Genomic DNA, 16,340 nt, shown 5'->3' on the forward strand with positions numbered 1-16,340 from the left:
GCTTAGTACTGTGTTTCCCCAAAAATAAGACAGTGTCTTATATTAATTTTTGCTCCCAAAGATGCACTAGGTCTTATTTTCAGGGGATGTCTTATTTTTCCATGAAGAAGAATTCACATTTATTGTTGAACAAAAAATGAACATTTATTATATACTGTACAGTGGTTGTCATCACAAACTAGTATAACCAGACAAACTGTGAATCCTATCAAGAATTTCTTATTACTATCATTATTTCAATGTACAACAATCTATTGTACGTACATTGACCAATCCTGCATGCTCTGGTGTTCTGTTTGGTGGGCATGCTTCCAAACAAAAACTTTGCTAGGTCTTACTTTCAGGGGAGGCCTTATATTTAGCAATTCAGCAAAACCTCTAATAGGTCTTATTTTCAGGGGATGTCTTATTTTCAGGGAAACAGGGTAGGTCTCAGTGTGAGATAGGGCTCAGTGTGAGAAGGCCTGGTGTGAGAAGTTTTGGTGAGAGAAGGCCCAGGTTGAAGGTCTACTGTGTGTGAAGCTCCTGTGTAAGTTCAGTGTGAGAGGAGGCTCTGTGAGAGCGAAGCTGTTTATCTGCATGAGAAAGAAGCCCAACATGGAAGCAAATTTTATTTGTGTTATGGAAACTTTATTTTTGTAAATAGTTCAACCATATTATTTTGCTACAAAGAAAAGCCTCCTAAGGAAGAGCTTGTTAATGTGGGATTTGTGTATTGATAGTGTTTAAATGAAATTTGTGTCTTGCTTGTATTGCATACTGATTGCATCATCCAGAGTGTACTATAGTCTGTAAAGAGTTAATTACTAAAAAGCTGTGATGTCCTTGATGTGTGGCTGGAACTGGAGAGTGTCCAGACACAAGTGTTGAAGTGGGAGTGATTGTATATAGAGTTTTGTTTAAATGTAATTGAGTTATAGTGATGCAATGTGAGCTGGGGATTGCATCATGCACTGTCTGCTGTCCACTATGCAAGTGTGTAAAGAGTTAACTGAGTGTTGCATCAGACAGAAGAGGTGTTTATATATAGCCTTCTGCTTCCTGTATTCTCTCTCTGGTTATCTGCTCTCTGCACTCTGTCTGTATGTATATCGTCTTGTGAGAGATTTCCGTTTGTAAGTAAACCTTTTTATAGATAGCTGAAGTCTCAAGCCTCGTTACTGGTTCCAGTGCTTCTACGTGGGTCTTCTGCTGCATGTGTGCTTATCCAAAACGCGCTCTGACAACAAGTGTGTGTATGCATTACTGATTGCATCAGTTCTGTTCAGTTCAGTTCTGTGTCGAGTCCTGTCTGCCTAGAGTCCTGTGTTTGTCTGCAAGTCTGTTTTTCTTGATTATTACTGCTTACAGTAAAACTTGTATATAGTTTTACTAAAGTCTCTGGGTGTCTCTTCGTTCTGCGTTCCACTGATTCCATCCAACTACTGCTGCGCTGCAATTACTCTGATAAAGCTAACATTGGTCTGTGTGTTTTTGTTCTTTTTATCACTTTTGGCTCTTCTCTCTTCTTAGGTTTGTTTTTATTTTTGTTGGAAGACGCCTGTGCGTGGTTTTTTTTTTAATGTGTGGAGATCGGTGCACGGCCGGTGAACACACAGTCTTCACAGAGTGAGGTTCCAGCAGTGGTGTGGTTAACACAACGAAAGTGGCTTCTCTGTTGCAGCCTTCTTCCGCCTTCACAGCCGTTGTAACATGTACCATGTTATCCTCCGCCTGCTCCGCCGTTGAGGAGTTTGGGTCTTCGGATTGTGCTTGGTCTGGAACCTCCCCTGCGGCCACTCCTGGGAGTGCATCACTCCAGTGGTTGTGCCCACAGGTTCATCGGAACACGCAAGCCCCCTCACCACGGCAAGGTGACACTTTTGGCTATTGGTGCTGGGTCACGCTGCTGCTAATAAGTTATTCTGCTGTACATTTATGGGGAGGGTCTTTTTTAAATAACCCCATTAACCAAATACAAGTTTGCTTCTGAGGAGACAGAACTACAGCATAAGAAGCCATTTACAAATAATTAGCTATGTGAGTTGTACTGAGTTCCAATAATGAAGACACAAGGTGCATCTACACTGTAGAATGAATGCAGCTTGACTGCACTTTAACTGCCATGGCTCAATGCTATGGAATCATGGAAGTTGTAGTTTTACAACAGCTTTAGCTTTCTCTGCTGAAGAGTGCTAGATCCTCACCAAACTACAGCTCCCAGGATTCCATACCATTGAGCATGGCTGTTAATATCATGCCAAATTACATGCATTTAACAGTATAGATTGCAGTATTCAGACTTTAAAAATGTAACTAGAGGGAATTATTTTATATGTTTTGAGAATCACAAATATTAGATATTACTGTTAAAAAGCTCTTTTACAAAACACCTATATTTTGCTTGAAACTATAACTGAACTCTATTACCTTGTTGAAGTAACTTTCTAAGCAATAAGCAGAATACTAGTTGATGACTTTGAGGAAATTTGCACTGTATAATTAATACAGCTTGATACCACTTTAGCTGCCATGGCTCAATGCTATGAAAACATGGGAGTTGTAGTTTTACAAGGTCTTTAGCCTTCTCTACCAGAGTGCTTCTACCCCACCAAACTATAAATTCCAAGATTCCATAGCAATGAGCCATGACAGTTAAAGTGGTATCAAACTGCATTAATTCTACAGTTAATTCTTCTGCCACAATTTTCAACATTTTGTATTGAGTGCTAAAGGACAGCTATCTATACGAAGAAATGCTAACTTGCTTCTGAGTAAGAGAGTTGTTTGGTTCCATGTTTCTTCTATTATGTAGAAAAGGAGTGATATAATTATGTATAATCTTTTGAATTATTCCACAAAGTCTTGTTATGAGGGGCAGGGAAGATATTGTACAAATGTTCAGAAGTGGAAAAAGTTATGTTGAACAGAGAGGGAGAGAAATCATCAGAATATCTTTGTAAGAAAGGATACACATTTATTGTTGGAAATAATCCAGTTTTCTAAAAAAAAAAATAACTGCAGGATATGGCTGTGCATAACAATTCACCCCTTATTTATTTTGGAAAAATGACATCTGGAAAATGGGAATGGCTCCAGCTAATTCCCTTACCTTGAAATATCAGTAGACACAAGAGTATTTTGAGATCATGTTCTACTTTTGAAAGGGAGGGGAAAGAACAAATAACATATAGAGTCACATGCCATTAAAAGAAAATGACTGACTTCCAATAATGTGAAAGGTCTTCACAGCTTAATGCTATAATCCAGAGGAAATTCAGAGAGCAGGCTGGAATGCTGTATTTAAAAGTTCCCAGAATTCAGGCACTTATGCTGCGACACCACATCTTAAGTACAAACAAGCCAATGATATGCATTGTCGAAGGCTTTCATGGCCGGAAACACTGGATTGCTGTGAGTCTTTATGGCCATGTTCCAGAAGCTTTCTCTCCTGACATTTCACCCACATCTGTGCCACAACCTCTGAGGATGCCTGCCACAGATGTGAGCGAAACCATCAGGAGAGAAAGCTTCTGGAACATGGCCATACATCCTGAAAGACTCACAGCAACCCAAGCCAATGATACTCTCTTCTTCATACTGAATAAACTTGTTATCCTTTGGATACTATGGGCTAGTGAAAACACACACACAAGCAAACTGTTCTCAAGCATGAACTCTCACTAAAACCCATGATGACTAGACTGAGGCTGTTGTGCTTTGGACATATCATGTGATAAAGCGACTTCCTGGAAATGACACTAATGTTTGGTAGAATTGAAGGCTTTAGGAAATTAGGAAGACCATAAGGAATGAGGATTGACTTGATCAAGGAAGCCATAGCCTTAAGTTTGCAAGACCAGGGCAACAGATGACCCAAAATCTTGGATGTTTTTCATCCATAGGTTTGTCATATGTTGAAGTCAAGTTGATGGGGAAAAACAGCAACAAACAACAAATTGATCAATAGAGACTTATACAACATTTGAATGTTCTTGTTAACTGCTGTTGACTTCAACTTATGGTGATCCTATGAATGAGAGTCATCCTGCTTATCATCAACCCATTGTAGACTTAGGGCTGTGACTTCCTTGACTAGGGCCACATCCATACTGATCAAGTAATGCAGTATGAAAGCAGCTGGGGGGAAGCAAAGCAAATGTTCACGTTGTCCCAAATTTGAGTCTGTTCCTGGTAGACTCAGAGGTTGATTTTATTGCCTTGTTGATTAAGGAAGAATGTCAAGGGAAAGAAATAATCCCAGGTCTAAAATGTCTTCCATTCGTGGCTACCAGTATTTTATGTTCTTCAGAAAAAATGGACTTTGTTCTGATTGGCTCAAAGTTACAATCCATTTTTATTGGCTTGATTTACATTCATTGTTACCACCTTTTACATTCATTGTTATCATCTGTGGAGCAGGCGGGAAAGCAAGCCAGCTGTAATTAACTGCAATGAATCACTCTGACCAGGAGGTCATGAGTTCGAGGCCCGCTCGGAGCCTATGTTTGTTTGTCTTTGTTCTATGTTAAAAGGCATTGAATGTTTGCCTATATGTGTAATGTGATCCGCCCTGAGTCCCCTTCAGGGTGAGAAGGGTGGAATATAAATGCTGTAAATAAATAAATAAATAAATAAATAAATAAAGCTTTATTGGAGAAAATCTAAATTTGTTGCTTGCTGGTGTCCATCCCTCTCAAGGTGAGGAAATGAGTGTTAGCCTTTGATAATGGTGATAGTGGTTGCTGATGGGCCATTTGGGTGGGATGGCCCTTATGTGTTTTCTCCTAAATGGGACAACGAGGAGTTGGGCTGTGGTGGTGGGCTTTTGGATTTCCTGAATGATTGGCTGTTGGTTGATATTCAGATCCATTCTGCTCAGCCTGTGTTTGCCTGTAGGCTAGCTGATAGGGAGGTTTCTGGTGACCTGTGCCCATGGTTATGTTTTGTGAGGCTTCCCAGAGGGGCATCGGGAGATCATTCATTTGAACCCTGTTTTCTGGATCTCAGTTTTCAGATAGCAATCACATGTAAAGTGCAGGAACCAGATTGAGGCCTGAGTTGTCCTTATATGCACTATAGAGTTTGGCACTGATCTGGTCCCAGGATCTGCAGTAATCACTGCTTCATTGGAGCACCAATCTCTTAATCCATGTATATCAAACTAAAGCCCTATGGGCCGAATGCGGTTTCCCATTTCATTTTATGTGACCTTCCAAATACTGGACTATAACCCACGTATTTCTCATCTTTTGACATCATGACTAGAGCTGATGGGAGTTGTGATACAGTAACATTTGGAAAGCTACAGTTTGTTTTGTTTCAGCAGGATAGTGGAGTGTGAATTTAGATACAAGGCTTGTGGATATGATGTCTGACTTGAAAATGGCCTTTAATCTTTCCTCAACCTCAGAGCTACAAGTGCTGTTGGGTTGTATTCCCATTATCCCCAGCCTGCATGATAGATAATCAAAAGTGATGGGAGTTGTCATTCAATAACACCTGGGGACCCAAAATTAAAGAGCACTGACAAATATTTTAAAAAAAAGAGTTGCCCCCCTGTCTCCACAGACTCTCGGTCCATAGATTTAGTGGTCTTTTGAAGGCAACCATAAGGCTGATGTGGCCTTGGATAAAAATGTGTCTGACACCCCTGGTCTATAGGCTGGCTGATTCCTTATTCTAAAATTATTATTTCAGCATCATACCACCTTCAGGTGGATATTTAGGCCACACTTTAAGTTAGAAAGAACCTGGTCAACACGACTTGGTGATTTAGGAAAGATGCCTGATTCTGTGTCCAAAGTGAAATGTCAATTATTTAAACACCTTTCATTCTTTCTTTCTTTTGCAAATATTTCGCATTTCCTTGAGTTGTCATTCAATAACACCTGGGGAACCAAAACTAAAGAGCACCAACCATTATGTAAAAAGATTATCATTGGCTCTCTGTATTCACAGATTCTCCATCCAAGAATTCTATGGCCCTTTGAAGGCAACCATAAGGCTGATGTGGCCTCAATGAAAATTAGTTTCACACCCCTACCTTAATCAGTTTTGTTATACAATGTAGTTTATTATATCTATATGTGAAGATGTGCATTACATGCCCTATTTTGCTATTTTGTTTATCCCAGTTTAAGTTCTCTAAAGCAGGGCTTCTTAAAAATTTCCACTTGCAACCATTTCTGCTTGAATTTGTTATGTGACACTGGGTATATAGTCATGAAATAGGTATATAAAAATACTGATAACAAACCAGCATTTGCAAGGCTTGCTACACAGGTTGATTTTCCTTTTTATAAAGTACTGCTCAAGAATCTTCTGCAGTCTACTATAAAGTAAATATTGCTTAACAGAGTTGTGTAAATATCTAAAACAGCCACCAGGTGACCTTCAGAAAACACTTACTGTTGCCAAATTTTGGAGATTTCAACACTGAGTTAAGGGACCTTATTTGGAATCAGGACCTATAGTTTAAGAAGCAGTGCTCTGAAGTGCATTCATATGTTTACACTGTTTATAATTTGAACACCTTCTAGATACAGTAGAGTCTCACTTATCCATCATAAACGGGCCGGCAGAACGTTGGATAAGCGAATATGTTGGATAATAAGGAGGCCTTAAGGAAAAGCCTATTAAACATCAAATTAGCTTATGATTCTACAAATTAAGCACCAAAACATCATGTTATACAACAAATTTGACAGAAATAATAGTTCAATAAGCAGTAATGCTATGTAGTAATTAATGTATTTACGAATTTAGCACCAAAATATTACGATATATTGAAAACACTTACTACAAAAATGCGTTGGATAATCCAGAACGTTGGATAAGTGAGTGTTGGGTAAGTGAGACTCTACTGTACCTTCAATCCATGCTACGTGGTCAGTGTAGATGTGCCCTGAATCATTCATTTGTAGTGCAATCTTCCTCTTTTCCTATTGCCTTCTACCTCAAGTGTTATTGTCTTTTCCAGCTAATCATATCTTGTTAGCCTCAGCATAGTCATCTTGGCTTCTAGGAATATGAAAATCATCTCAGCTGAAAGGCTGCTCTGTGTTGCAAAGTAGGGAGGTTCCACCTTTTGCATTTTATCTGATGGTGTCTGGTTTTGACTTTTATCTGATGTTGATTTTTTTCAGCTTGCAGCCAAATAGGTGCAATTCTGAGAATGAAACCATGAAGCTGCACATTCTTGAAGCATTTGGTAGGCAGTGTCTTCAGCGCACCACTTTTTCACGTAGGGCCCTTCCACACAGCCATATAACCCAGAATATCAAGGAAGATATTCCACAATATCTGTTTTGAACAAGGGTTATCTGAGTCCACACTGCCATATGATCCAGTTCCATGTGGATTTTACACAGCTGTGTAGCAGGGGCCCAAGTCTGAGGGGGCTTCCCTTGTGCATTCCTTATTCCACACTGGAGGCAGAGGAAAAACATTTCATTTTTTTTCCATGTCAGGAGCAACTTGAGAAATTGCAGGTCGCTTCTGGTGTGAGAGAATTGCCCGTCTGCAAGGATGATACTCAGGGGATGCCTGGATGTTGTACTATCCTGTGGGAGGCTTCTCTCATATCCCCACATGGGAAGCTGGAGCTGACAGATGGGAGCTCGCCCCACTCCCTACCACCAGACAAAGACTATAAGTAGTCGAAACCGGTTGTGGATCAGAGGTCTACTCTTCTTTGAAGAAGAAACAAGAAAATAACCAAGAAAGTTGGTTATCATTCATCATACTGTGAATGCAACATTTTGATTGGCTTTTGAAATCACTTATCTGAAATTTATATTCGTTTATTGCTTATAACACAATGTTTAATGATATTTAGTACATTGTTATTATTCCATTTAGTGGACACTTGTTAGTTCAAGTCCTTGGGAACCCATTTTTTTCTTATAGTACTTTCCAGGTTGTGAGAGTGGTCCAGCATTTCTGTGTTCCCAGATAATATGCTGTGTCCAGGTTGGTTCATCAAGTGCTCTGCTATGGCTGACTTCCTTGGCTGAATTAGTCTGCAGTGCCCTTAAATATTTGAAAACAGGGGAATTCCAGACATGAATCAATCTGGGCCAGCTAATCACTTCCCAACAAAGGACTCCCCTAGGCAGGAAGCAGCCAGACTTTGAAGCTGCAAGGCTATTCAATGCTAATCAAGGTGGCCAATTGCAACATCCACACTTGCCTCAAGCAGACAAGAGTTCTTTCTCCCACCTTGGAGCTTCCACAGATACATAAACCCCACTTGCCTAGTTTCCAACAGACCTCACAACCTCTGAGGATGACTGCCACAGATGTGGGCTAAAGTTCAGGAGAGAATGCTTTTGGAACATGGCCATACGGCATGGAAAACTCACAGTAACTCAGTATTTATTTATTTACTACATTTGTATCCCGCTCTTCTCACCCCGAAGGGGACTCAGCAGCTTACAAATCAAATGAACATACAATATATTATTAGCATAGCACAATATAAGCATTAAATTACTATATTGTACTATATCATTATATTGTAATATTATTAGTAATATTACATTTAATATATAATAAATAATTAATATTATTATATTGTATTATTAGGTCTTCTCCTGAATGAGTGTAGACTACATCAGCATATTAGAGTTATATAACAGATACAGTAGAGTCTCACTTATCCAAGCTAAACGGGCCGGCAGAACCTTGGATAAGCGAATATCTTGGATAATAAGGAGGGATTAAGGAAAAGCCTATTAAACATCAAATTAGGTTATGATTTTACAAATTAAGCACCAAAACATCATGTTATACAACAAATTTGATAGAAAAAGTAGTTCAATACGCAGTAATGCTATGTAGTAATTACTGTATTTACGAATTTAGTACCAAAATATCACGATGTATTGGAAACATTGACTACAAAAATGAGTTGGATAATCCAGAACATTGGATAAGCGAGAGTTGAATAAGTGAGACTCTACTGTATTACTAATAATATTACCATATAATGATATACAGTAGAGTCTCGTTTATCCAACATTCTGGATTATCCAACACATTTTTGTAGTCAATGTTTTCAATACATCCTGATATTTTGGTACTAAATTACTATATAGCATTACTGTGTATTGAACTACTTTTTCTGTCAAATTTGTTGTATAACATGATGTTTTGGTGCTTAATTTGTAAAATCATAACCTAATTTGATGTTTAATAGGCTTTTCCTTAATCCCTCCTTATTATCCAACATATTCGCTTATCCAGCGTTTTGCCGGCCCGTTTATGTTGGATAAGTGAGACACTACTGTAGTACAATATAGTAATTTAATACTTATATTGTGCTATGCTAATAATATATTGTATGTTCATTTGATTTGTAAGCCGCTCTGAGTCCTCTTCGGGGTGAGAAGAGCGGGATATAAATGTAGTAAATAAATAAATAAATAAATACAGCCCGGAAAACTCACAGCAACCCAGTATTTAGAGTGGCTTGCAGGTCTATAACAGATAATGTTGTTGTTGTTGTTGATAGCCCTGTGGTCTGAAAAAAGAGGAGAGAAAGAGCATCCCAAAGCTCCATCCTCCTTGATTGACAGCTTGAAAGGAGAGGGAGGGGGGAAGAGGATAAGAGTGCCATCCTCTTTGATTGACAGCTTGGATGGTTCAAAGGGGAGGAGGAGGAGGAGAAGCGCTCGTGGTGGTTTTTTTTTTTTTTTTTTGCGGCTCGCGCCGGCGCCGCCGACTCCGCCCCCTTTGCTCCCAGCCACTCACCCACTCTGCCCCTTCCATGACTTGCCTGAGGATGAGAGCCGCGTCGTGATTGGCCGAGCCGCCTCACGCGAGCGAGTGAACCAGCGAGGATGGAGGGAAGGGAGGGTGTTAGAGGTTGACCGCGAGTAACCCCGGCGGCTCGAGCCGCCCCGCGCGACCTTTCTCCTCCCTCGGCGGCGCGCGCTCTCTCTTTCTGTCTCTCTCTCTCTGACTCCCCCCCCCCTCCTCCTCCTTTTTTTTTAAAAAATTCCAAGATGGCGGCGCTGAGCAAATCCATCCCCCACAACTGCTACGAGATCGGGCACACCTGGCACCCGGACTGCGGGAGGGCCTTCGTGCACATCACCCAAGGGGCCCTGGCCGAGTCGCTCCGCATCTACGGCACCCTCTACCTGGTGAGAGCGAGAGAGAGAGAGAGAGAAGCAGAGAGAGAGACTCCCCTTGTGTGCCTCCCCCACTTTCCTCTCAGGATTGAGTGAAGATGAGTGGGATGGGATGAGGAGTGGAATACAGTGAGAATGGAGTAGGGATGCAAGGGAGTGGAGGGGAAATTATGGAGTGAGGGTGAGTGTTGTGCACTGGGAATGAAGGGAGGAAGGTCAGTGGAGTGGGGATGAGGGAACATGCAGAGAGAATAATGAGAGCCCTGGTCCACACTCTCAGTTATTATTTACAGTAGAGTCTCACTTATCCAATATAAACGGGCCGGCAAAATGTTGGATAAGCGAATATGTTGGATAATAAGGAGGCATTAAGTAAAAGCCTATTAAACATCAAATTAGGTTATGATTTTACAAACGAAGCACCAAAACATCATGTTAGACAACAAATTTGGCAGAAAAAGTAGTTCAATACACAGTAATGCTATGTAGTAATTACTGTATTTATGAATTTAGCACCAAAATATCACAATATATTGAAAACATTGACTACAAAATGCATTGGATAATCCAGAACGTTGGATAAGCGAGTCTTGGATAAGTGAGACTACTGTATTATTTATTATTACAAGCAGAGCCTTCGGTGGCTCAGTGTGTTAAAGCGCTGAGCTGCTGAACTTGCAGACCGAAAGGTCCCAGGTTCAAATGCGGAGAGCGGAGTGAGCGCCCGCTGTTAGCTCCAGGGACCATAATTATCTCCAATTTAATGTGTCTGTTCTTTTAACTGACCAAGAATCAGTTTAGATATGCAATAGAATCAATTGGTCAGGTGTTTTAGTCTGTACTGTTTGTGCCTGGGGTCAAGACACCAGATCCCATCTCAGCTTATCTTGGAAGCTAAGCAGGGTGAGCCATGGTGAGTACTTAATAAACATAATAATATTATGTTTATTAAGTACTAAAGTAAAGGGTAAAGGTTTTCCCCTGATGTTAAGTCCAGGCGTGTCTGACTCTGGGGGTTGGTGCTCATCTCCATTTCTAAGCCGAAGAGCCAGCGTTGTACGTAGACACCTCCAAGGTCATGTGGCCGGCATGACTGCATGGAGCGCCGTTACCTTCCCGCTGGAGCGGTACCTATTGATTTACTCACATTTGCATGTTTTCGAACTGCTAGGTTGGCAGCTAGAGCTAACAGCGGGTGCTCATTCCGCTCCCGGGATTTGAACCTGGGACCCTTTGGTCCGCAAGTTCAGCAGCTCAGCACTTTATCACACTGTGCCACCAGAGGCCAACCTAGCAGTTTGAAAACATGCAAATGTGAGTAGACAGGCCTGTAGCGAGGGTTTTTTTAGGGGTTCAACCCCCCCCCCCCCCAAATTTTTCAGGTTATAAAAAAAACCTGGTTTACTCATGAATTTTAACTGGTTAACCAAATCCCCATGCTAAGTCTATGAGACCCAAAACATTAAGAGTCCCTCCAGGTACTATCTCAAGCAGATATTGATAGGTTTGTAGCGGGGTGTGTGTGTGTGCTAGGAGTTCAGAAATCTTTTTCTGGCTACGGCCCTGTGAGTAGATCAATAGCTCCAGCGGAAAGGTAATGGCGTTCCATGCAGTCATGCCGGCCACATGACCTTGGAAGTGTCTACGGTACGGACGCCGGCTCTTCGGCTTAGAAATGGAGATGAGCACCAACCCCCAGAGTCGGACACAACTGGACTTAACGTCAGGGAAAACCTTTACTATTATTACAAGCATTTATGTCCTGCCCTTCTCACCCCCGAGGGGGGACTCAGGGAGGCCTTACAATTAGCATCATTAGACACTGAACAAAAACAATATAAAACATAATATAGTAGAGTTTCACTTATCCAACATAAACAGGCCAGGAGAACTTTGGATAAGTGAATATCTTGGATAATGAGGGATTAAGGAAAAGCCTATTAAACATCAAATTAGGTTATGATTTTACAAATTAAGCACCAAAACATCATGTTATACAACAAATTTGACAGAAAAAGTAGTTCAATATGCAGTAATGTTATGTTGTAATTACTGTATTTACGAATTTAGTACCAAAATATCATGATATATTGAAAACATTGACTACAAAAATGCCTTGGATAATCCAGAACCTTGGATAAGCGAGTCTTGGATAAGTGAGACTGTATTTATTATTACAAGCATTTACATCCCGCCCTTCTCACCCCCGAGGGGGGACTCAGGGCGGCCTTACAATTAGCGTCATTAGACACTGAACAAAAACAATATAAAACATAATATATAAAAAGAATTACAGTTAAAATAGATAGCATTAGTTGCGGTCATCCAAATAGCCTGGACCTAAACCATCTAGGGCTTTAAAGGTCATCACCAGCACTTTGAATTGTGCATATAAACAGACTGGCAACCAATGGAGCTGCTGCAATAGGGGGGTTCACTCCCTTTAGCCAGCCTCAGTGAGTAATCTGGCTGCATCTGTTTGGACCAGCTGAAGTTTCCAAGCATTCTTCAGAGGCAGCCCCACATAGAGTGCGTTGCAATAATCCAGACAGGATGTAACTAAGGCATGGACCACAGTGGCCAGATTTGACTTCTCAAGGAACGGGTGCAGTTGGCACACCAGTTTTAACTGTGTAAAGACCCTCCCCGTCACTACTGACACCTCGGGATGCGGTTGGCCAAATAGCCTGTACCTGAACCATCTAGGGTTTATGTAGATATAAGGTGGTGGAAATGAGAAGATGAGTGGAGTGGGAATTGTGGTGAATAGAATGGGCTGAAGAGCTCATGGTGAGGGTTTTTTTTTGAGGAGGACAAACACGGGGGAGTGAAGGCATGCAGTTGTGATTAAGAGTCTTAGGACAGTCAGAGTGGAAGAGCAAAATATTCTTCCATTGTCATGGTCTGACCATCATCTGATCTGTTTAAGTTTCGCCGTGGCTTCTAACCTCCGCAGGGGTGGTGGACCCATTAAGATGGTCCGCCCCAGGAGGCTGATGGATCCGGATAGACTTCTGAGGTCTCTTGGGGATCTTCCTGTTCTGGAGACTGGCGATCCTGTCGATGTCCTGGCTGATCGTTATAACAGCGAGTTGGCAAGGGCAATAGAATCAATTGGTCAGGTGTTTTAGTCTGTACTGTTTGTGCCTGGGGTCAAGACACCAGATCCCATCTCAGCTTATCTTGGAAGCTAAGCAGGGTGAGCCATGGTGAGTACTTAATAAACATAATAATATTATGTTTATTAAGTACTAAAGTAAAGGGTAAAGGTTTTCCCCTGATGTTAAGTCCAGGCGTGTCTGACTCTGGGGGTTGGTGCTCATCTCCATTTCTAAGCCGAAGAGCCAGCGTTGTACGTAGACACCTCCAAGGTCATGTGGCCGGCATGACTGCATGGAGCGCCGTTACCTTCCCGCTGGAGCGGTACCTATTGATTTACTCACATTTGCATGTTTTCGAACTGCTAGGTTGGCAGCTAGAGCTAACAGCGGGTGCTCATTCCGCTCCCGGGATTTGAACCTGGGACCCTTTGGTCCGCAAGTTCAGCAGCTCAGCACTTTATCACACTGTGCCACCAGAGGCCAACCTAGCAGTTTGAAAACATGCAAATGTGAGTAGACAGGCCTGTAGCGAGGGTTTTTTTAGGGGTTCAACCCCCCCCCCCCCAAATTTTTCAGGTTATAAAAAAAACCTGGTTTACTCATGAATTTTAACTGGTTAACCAAATCCCCATGCTAAGTCTATGAGACCCAAAACATTAAGAGTCCCTCCAGGTACTATCTCAAGCAGATATTGATAGGTTTGTAGCGGGGTGTGTGTGTGTGCTAGGAGTTCAGAAATCTTTTTCTGGCTACGGCCCTGTGAGTAGATCAATAGCTCCAGCGGAAAGGTAATGGCGTTCCATGCAGTCATGCCGGCCACATGACCTTGGAAGTGTCTACGGTACGGACGCCGGCTCTTCGGCTTAGAAATGGAGATGAGCACCAACCCCCAGAGTCGGACACAACTGGACTTAACGTCAGGGAAAACCTTTACTATTATTACAAGCATTTATGTCCTGCCCTTCTCACCCCCGAGGGGGGACTCAGGGAGGCCTTACAATTAGCATCATTAGACACTGAACAAAAACAATATAAAACATAATATAGTAGAGTTTCACTTATCCAACATAAACAGGCCAGGAGAACTTTGGATAAGTGAATATCTTGGATAATGAGGGATTAAGGAAAAGCCTATTAAACATCAAATTAGGTTATGATTTTACAAATTAAGCACCAAAACATCATGTTATACAACAAATTTGACAGAAAAAGTAGTTCAATATACAGTAATGTTATGTTGTAATTACTGTATTTACGAATTTAGTACCAAAATATCATGATATATTGAAAACATTGACTACAAAAATGCCTTGGATAATCCAGAACCTTGGATAAGCGAGTCTTGGGTAAGTGAGACTGTATTTATTATTACAAGCATTTACATCCCGCCCTTCTCACCCCCGAGGGGGGACTCAGGGCGGCCTTACAATTAGCGTCATTAGACACTGAACAAAAACAATATAAAACATAATATATAAAAAGAATTACAGTTAAAATAGATAGCATTAGTTGCGGTCATCCAAATAGCCTGGACCTAAACCATCTAGGGCTTTAAAGGTCATCACCAGCACTTTGAATTGTGCATATAAACAGACTGGCAACCAATGGAGCTGCTGCAATAGGGGGGTTCACTCCCTTTAGCCAGCCTCAGTGAGTAATCTGGCTGCATCTGTTTGGACCAGCTGAAGTTTCCAAGCATTCTTCAGAGGCAGCCCCACATAGAGTGCGTTGCAATAATCCAGACAGGATGTAACTAAGGCATGGACCACAGTGGCCAGATTTGACTTCTCAAGGAACGGGTGCAGTTGGCACACCAGTTTTAACTGTGTAAAGACCCTCCCCGTCACTACTGACACCTCGGGATGCGGTTGGCCAAATAGCCTGTACCTGAACCATCTAGGGTTTATGTAGATATAAGGTGGTGGAAATGAGAAGATGAGTGGAGTGGGAATTGTGGTGAATAGAATGGGCTGAAGAGCTCATGGTGAGGGTTTTTTTTTGAGGAGGACAAACACGGGGGAGTGAAGGCATGCAGTTGTGATTAAGAGTCTTAGGACAGTCAGAGTGGAAGAGCAAAATATTCTTCCATTGTCATGGTCTGACCATCATCTGATCTGTTTAAGTTTCGCCGTGGCTTCTAACCTCCGCAGGGGTGGTGGACCCATTAAGATGGTCCGCCCCAGGAGGCTGATGGATCCGGATAGACTTCTGAGGTCTCTTGGGGATCTTCCTGTTCTGGAGACTGGCGATCCTGTCGATGTCCTGGCTGATCGTTATAACAGCGAGTTGGCAAGGGCACTTGACACGATCGCTCCCGAACGTCCCCTTTCGCTGCGTAGAGTCACGTCGACCCCTTGGTTCACTGAGGAGCTGGCTGTGATGAAGCGTGCGAGGAGGGGACTAGAGTGCATCTGGAGGAAATCTCAGGATGTGTCTGACCAAGCACGGGCTAAAGCCGCTATTAAGGCTTACTCCGTGGCTCTGCGAGCAGCCAGGAAAGTTTTCACGACTGCCCGCATAGCGTCTGCAGCCAACAGGCCATCGGAGTTGTTCCGAGTTGTTGGGGAGCTCCTGCGGCCTCCTGAGACCCAGGGGCTTCCTGATGACTTGGCAACTCGGTGCAGCGATTTCGCGCACCATTTTGCAGGCAAAGTTGCTCAGATACGTCATGAGTTGGACTCCAGCTTAACTGTAGTTCCAGCGGAGGTAACCGAGGTACCTGTCTGTTCGATCTTATGGGATTCTTTCCGGCTTGTTCTTCCTGATGACGTGGAGGGGATTCTTGGGTCTGTGAGGGCGACCGCTTGCGCTCTGGATCCTTGCCCATCTTGGCTGGTTAAGCTAGCCAAAGATGGGTTGTTGGGTTGGTTTGTGGCTGTTATAAATGCCTCCCTGGTCCAGGGGTCAGTTCCATCCTGCTTTAAGCAGGCGGTGGTAAAACCGCTATTAAAAAAGACCTCCTTAGACCCATCTGTATGTAGCAGCTACAGACCAATTTCCAACCTCCCATTTTTGGGCAAGGTTCTGGAGCGGGTGGTTGCCACGCAGCTCCAGGAGTTCCTCGATGACACTGATTTTCTGGACCGCTCACAGTCTGGTTTCAGGCCTGGGCACAGTACTG

General features: G+C 42.3%; 2 protein-coding genes across 2 annotated transcripts in view; one reads left to right on the plus strand and one right to left on the minus strand.

Moving 5' to 3' along the window:
- Positions 1 to 16,340, minus strand: part of grm5 (glutamate metabotropic receptor 5) — a 1,174,932-nt gene that overhangs the window by 286,214 nt on the left and 872,378 nt on the right. The window lies entirely within an intron of this gene.
- Positions 9,774 to 16,340, plus strand: part of tmem135 (transmembrane protein 135) — a 184,337-nt gene continuing 177,770 nt past the window's right edge. Inside the window, exon 1 of the mRNA XM_003219353.3 lies at positions 9,774 to 10,130. Coding sequence (XP_003219401.1) covers positions 9,990 to 10,130 — 141 coding nt within the window. The 5' untranslated portion in view covers positions 9,774 to 9,989. The remainder of the gene's footprint in view (positions 10,131 to 16,340) is intronic.

Source organism: Anolis carolinensis, chromosome 3, assembly GCF_035594765.1.
Source record: "Anolis carolinensis isolate JA03-04 chromosome 3, rAnoCar3.1.pri, whole genome shotgun sequence".
Taxonomy (NCBI): Eukaryota; Metazoa; Chordata; class Lepidosauria; order Squamata; family Dactyloidae; genus Anolis; species Anolis carolinensis.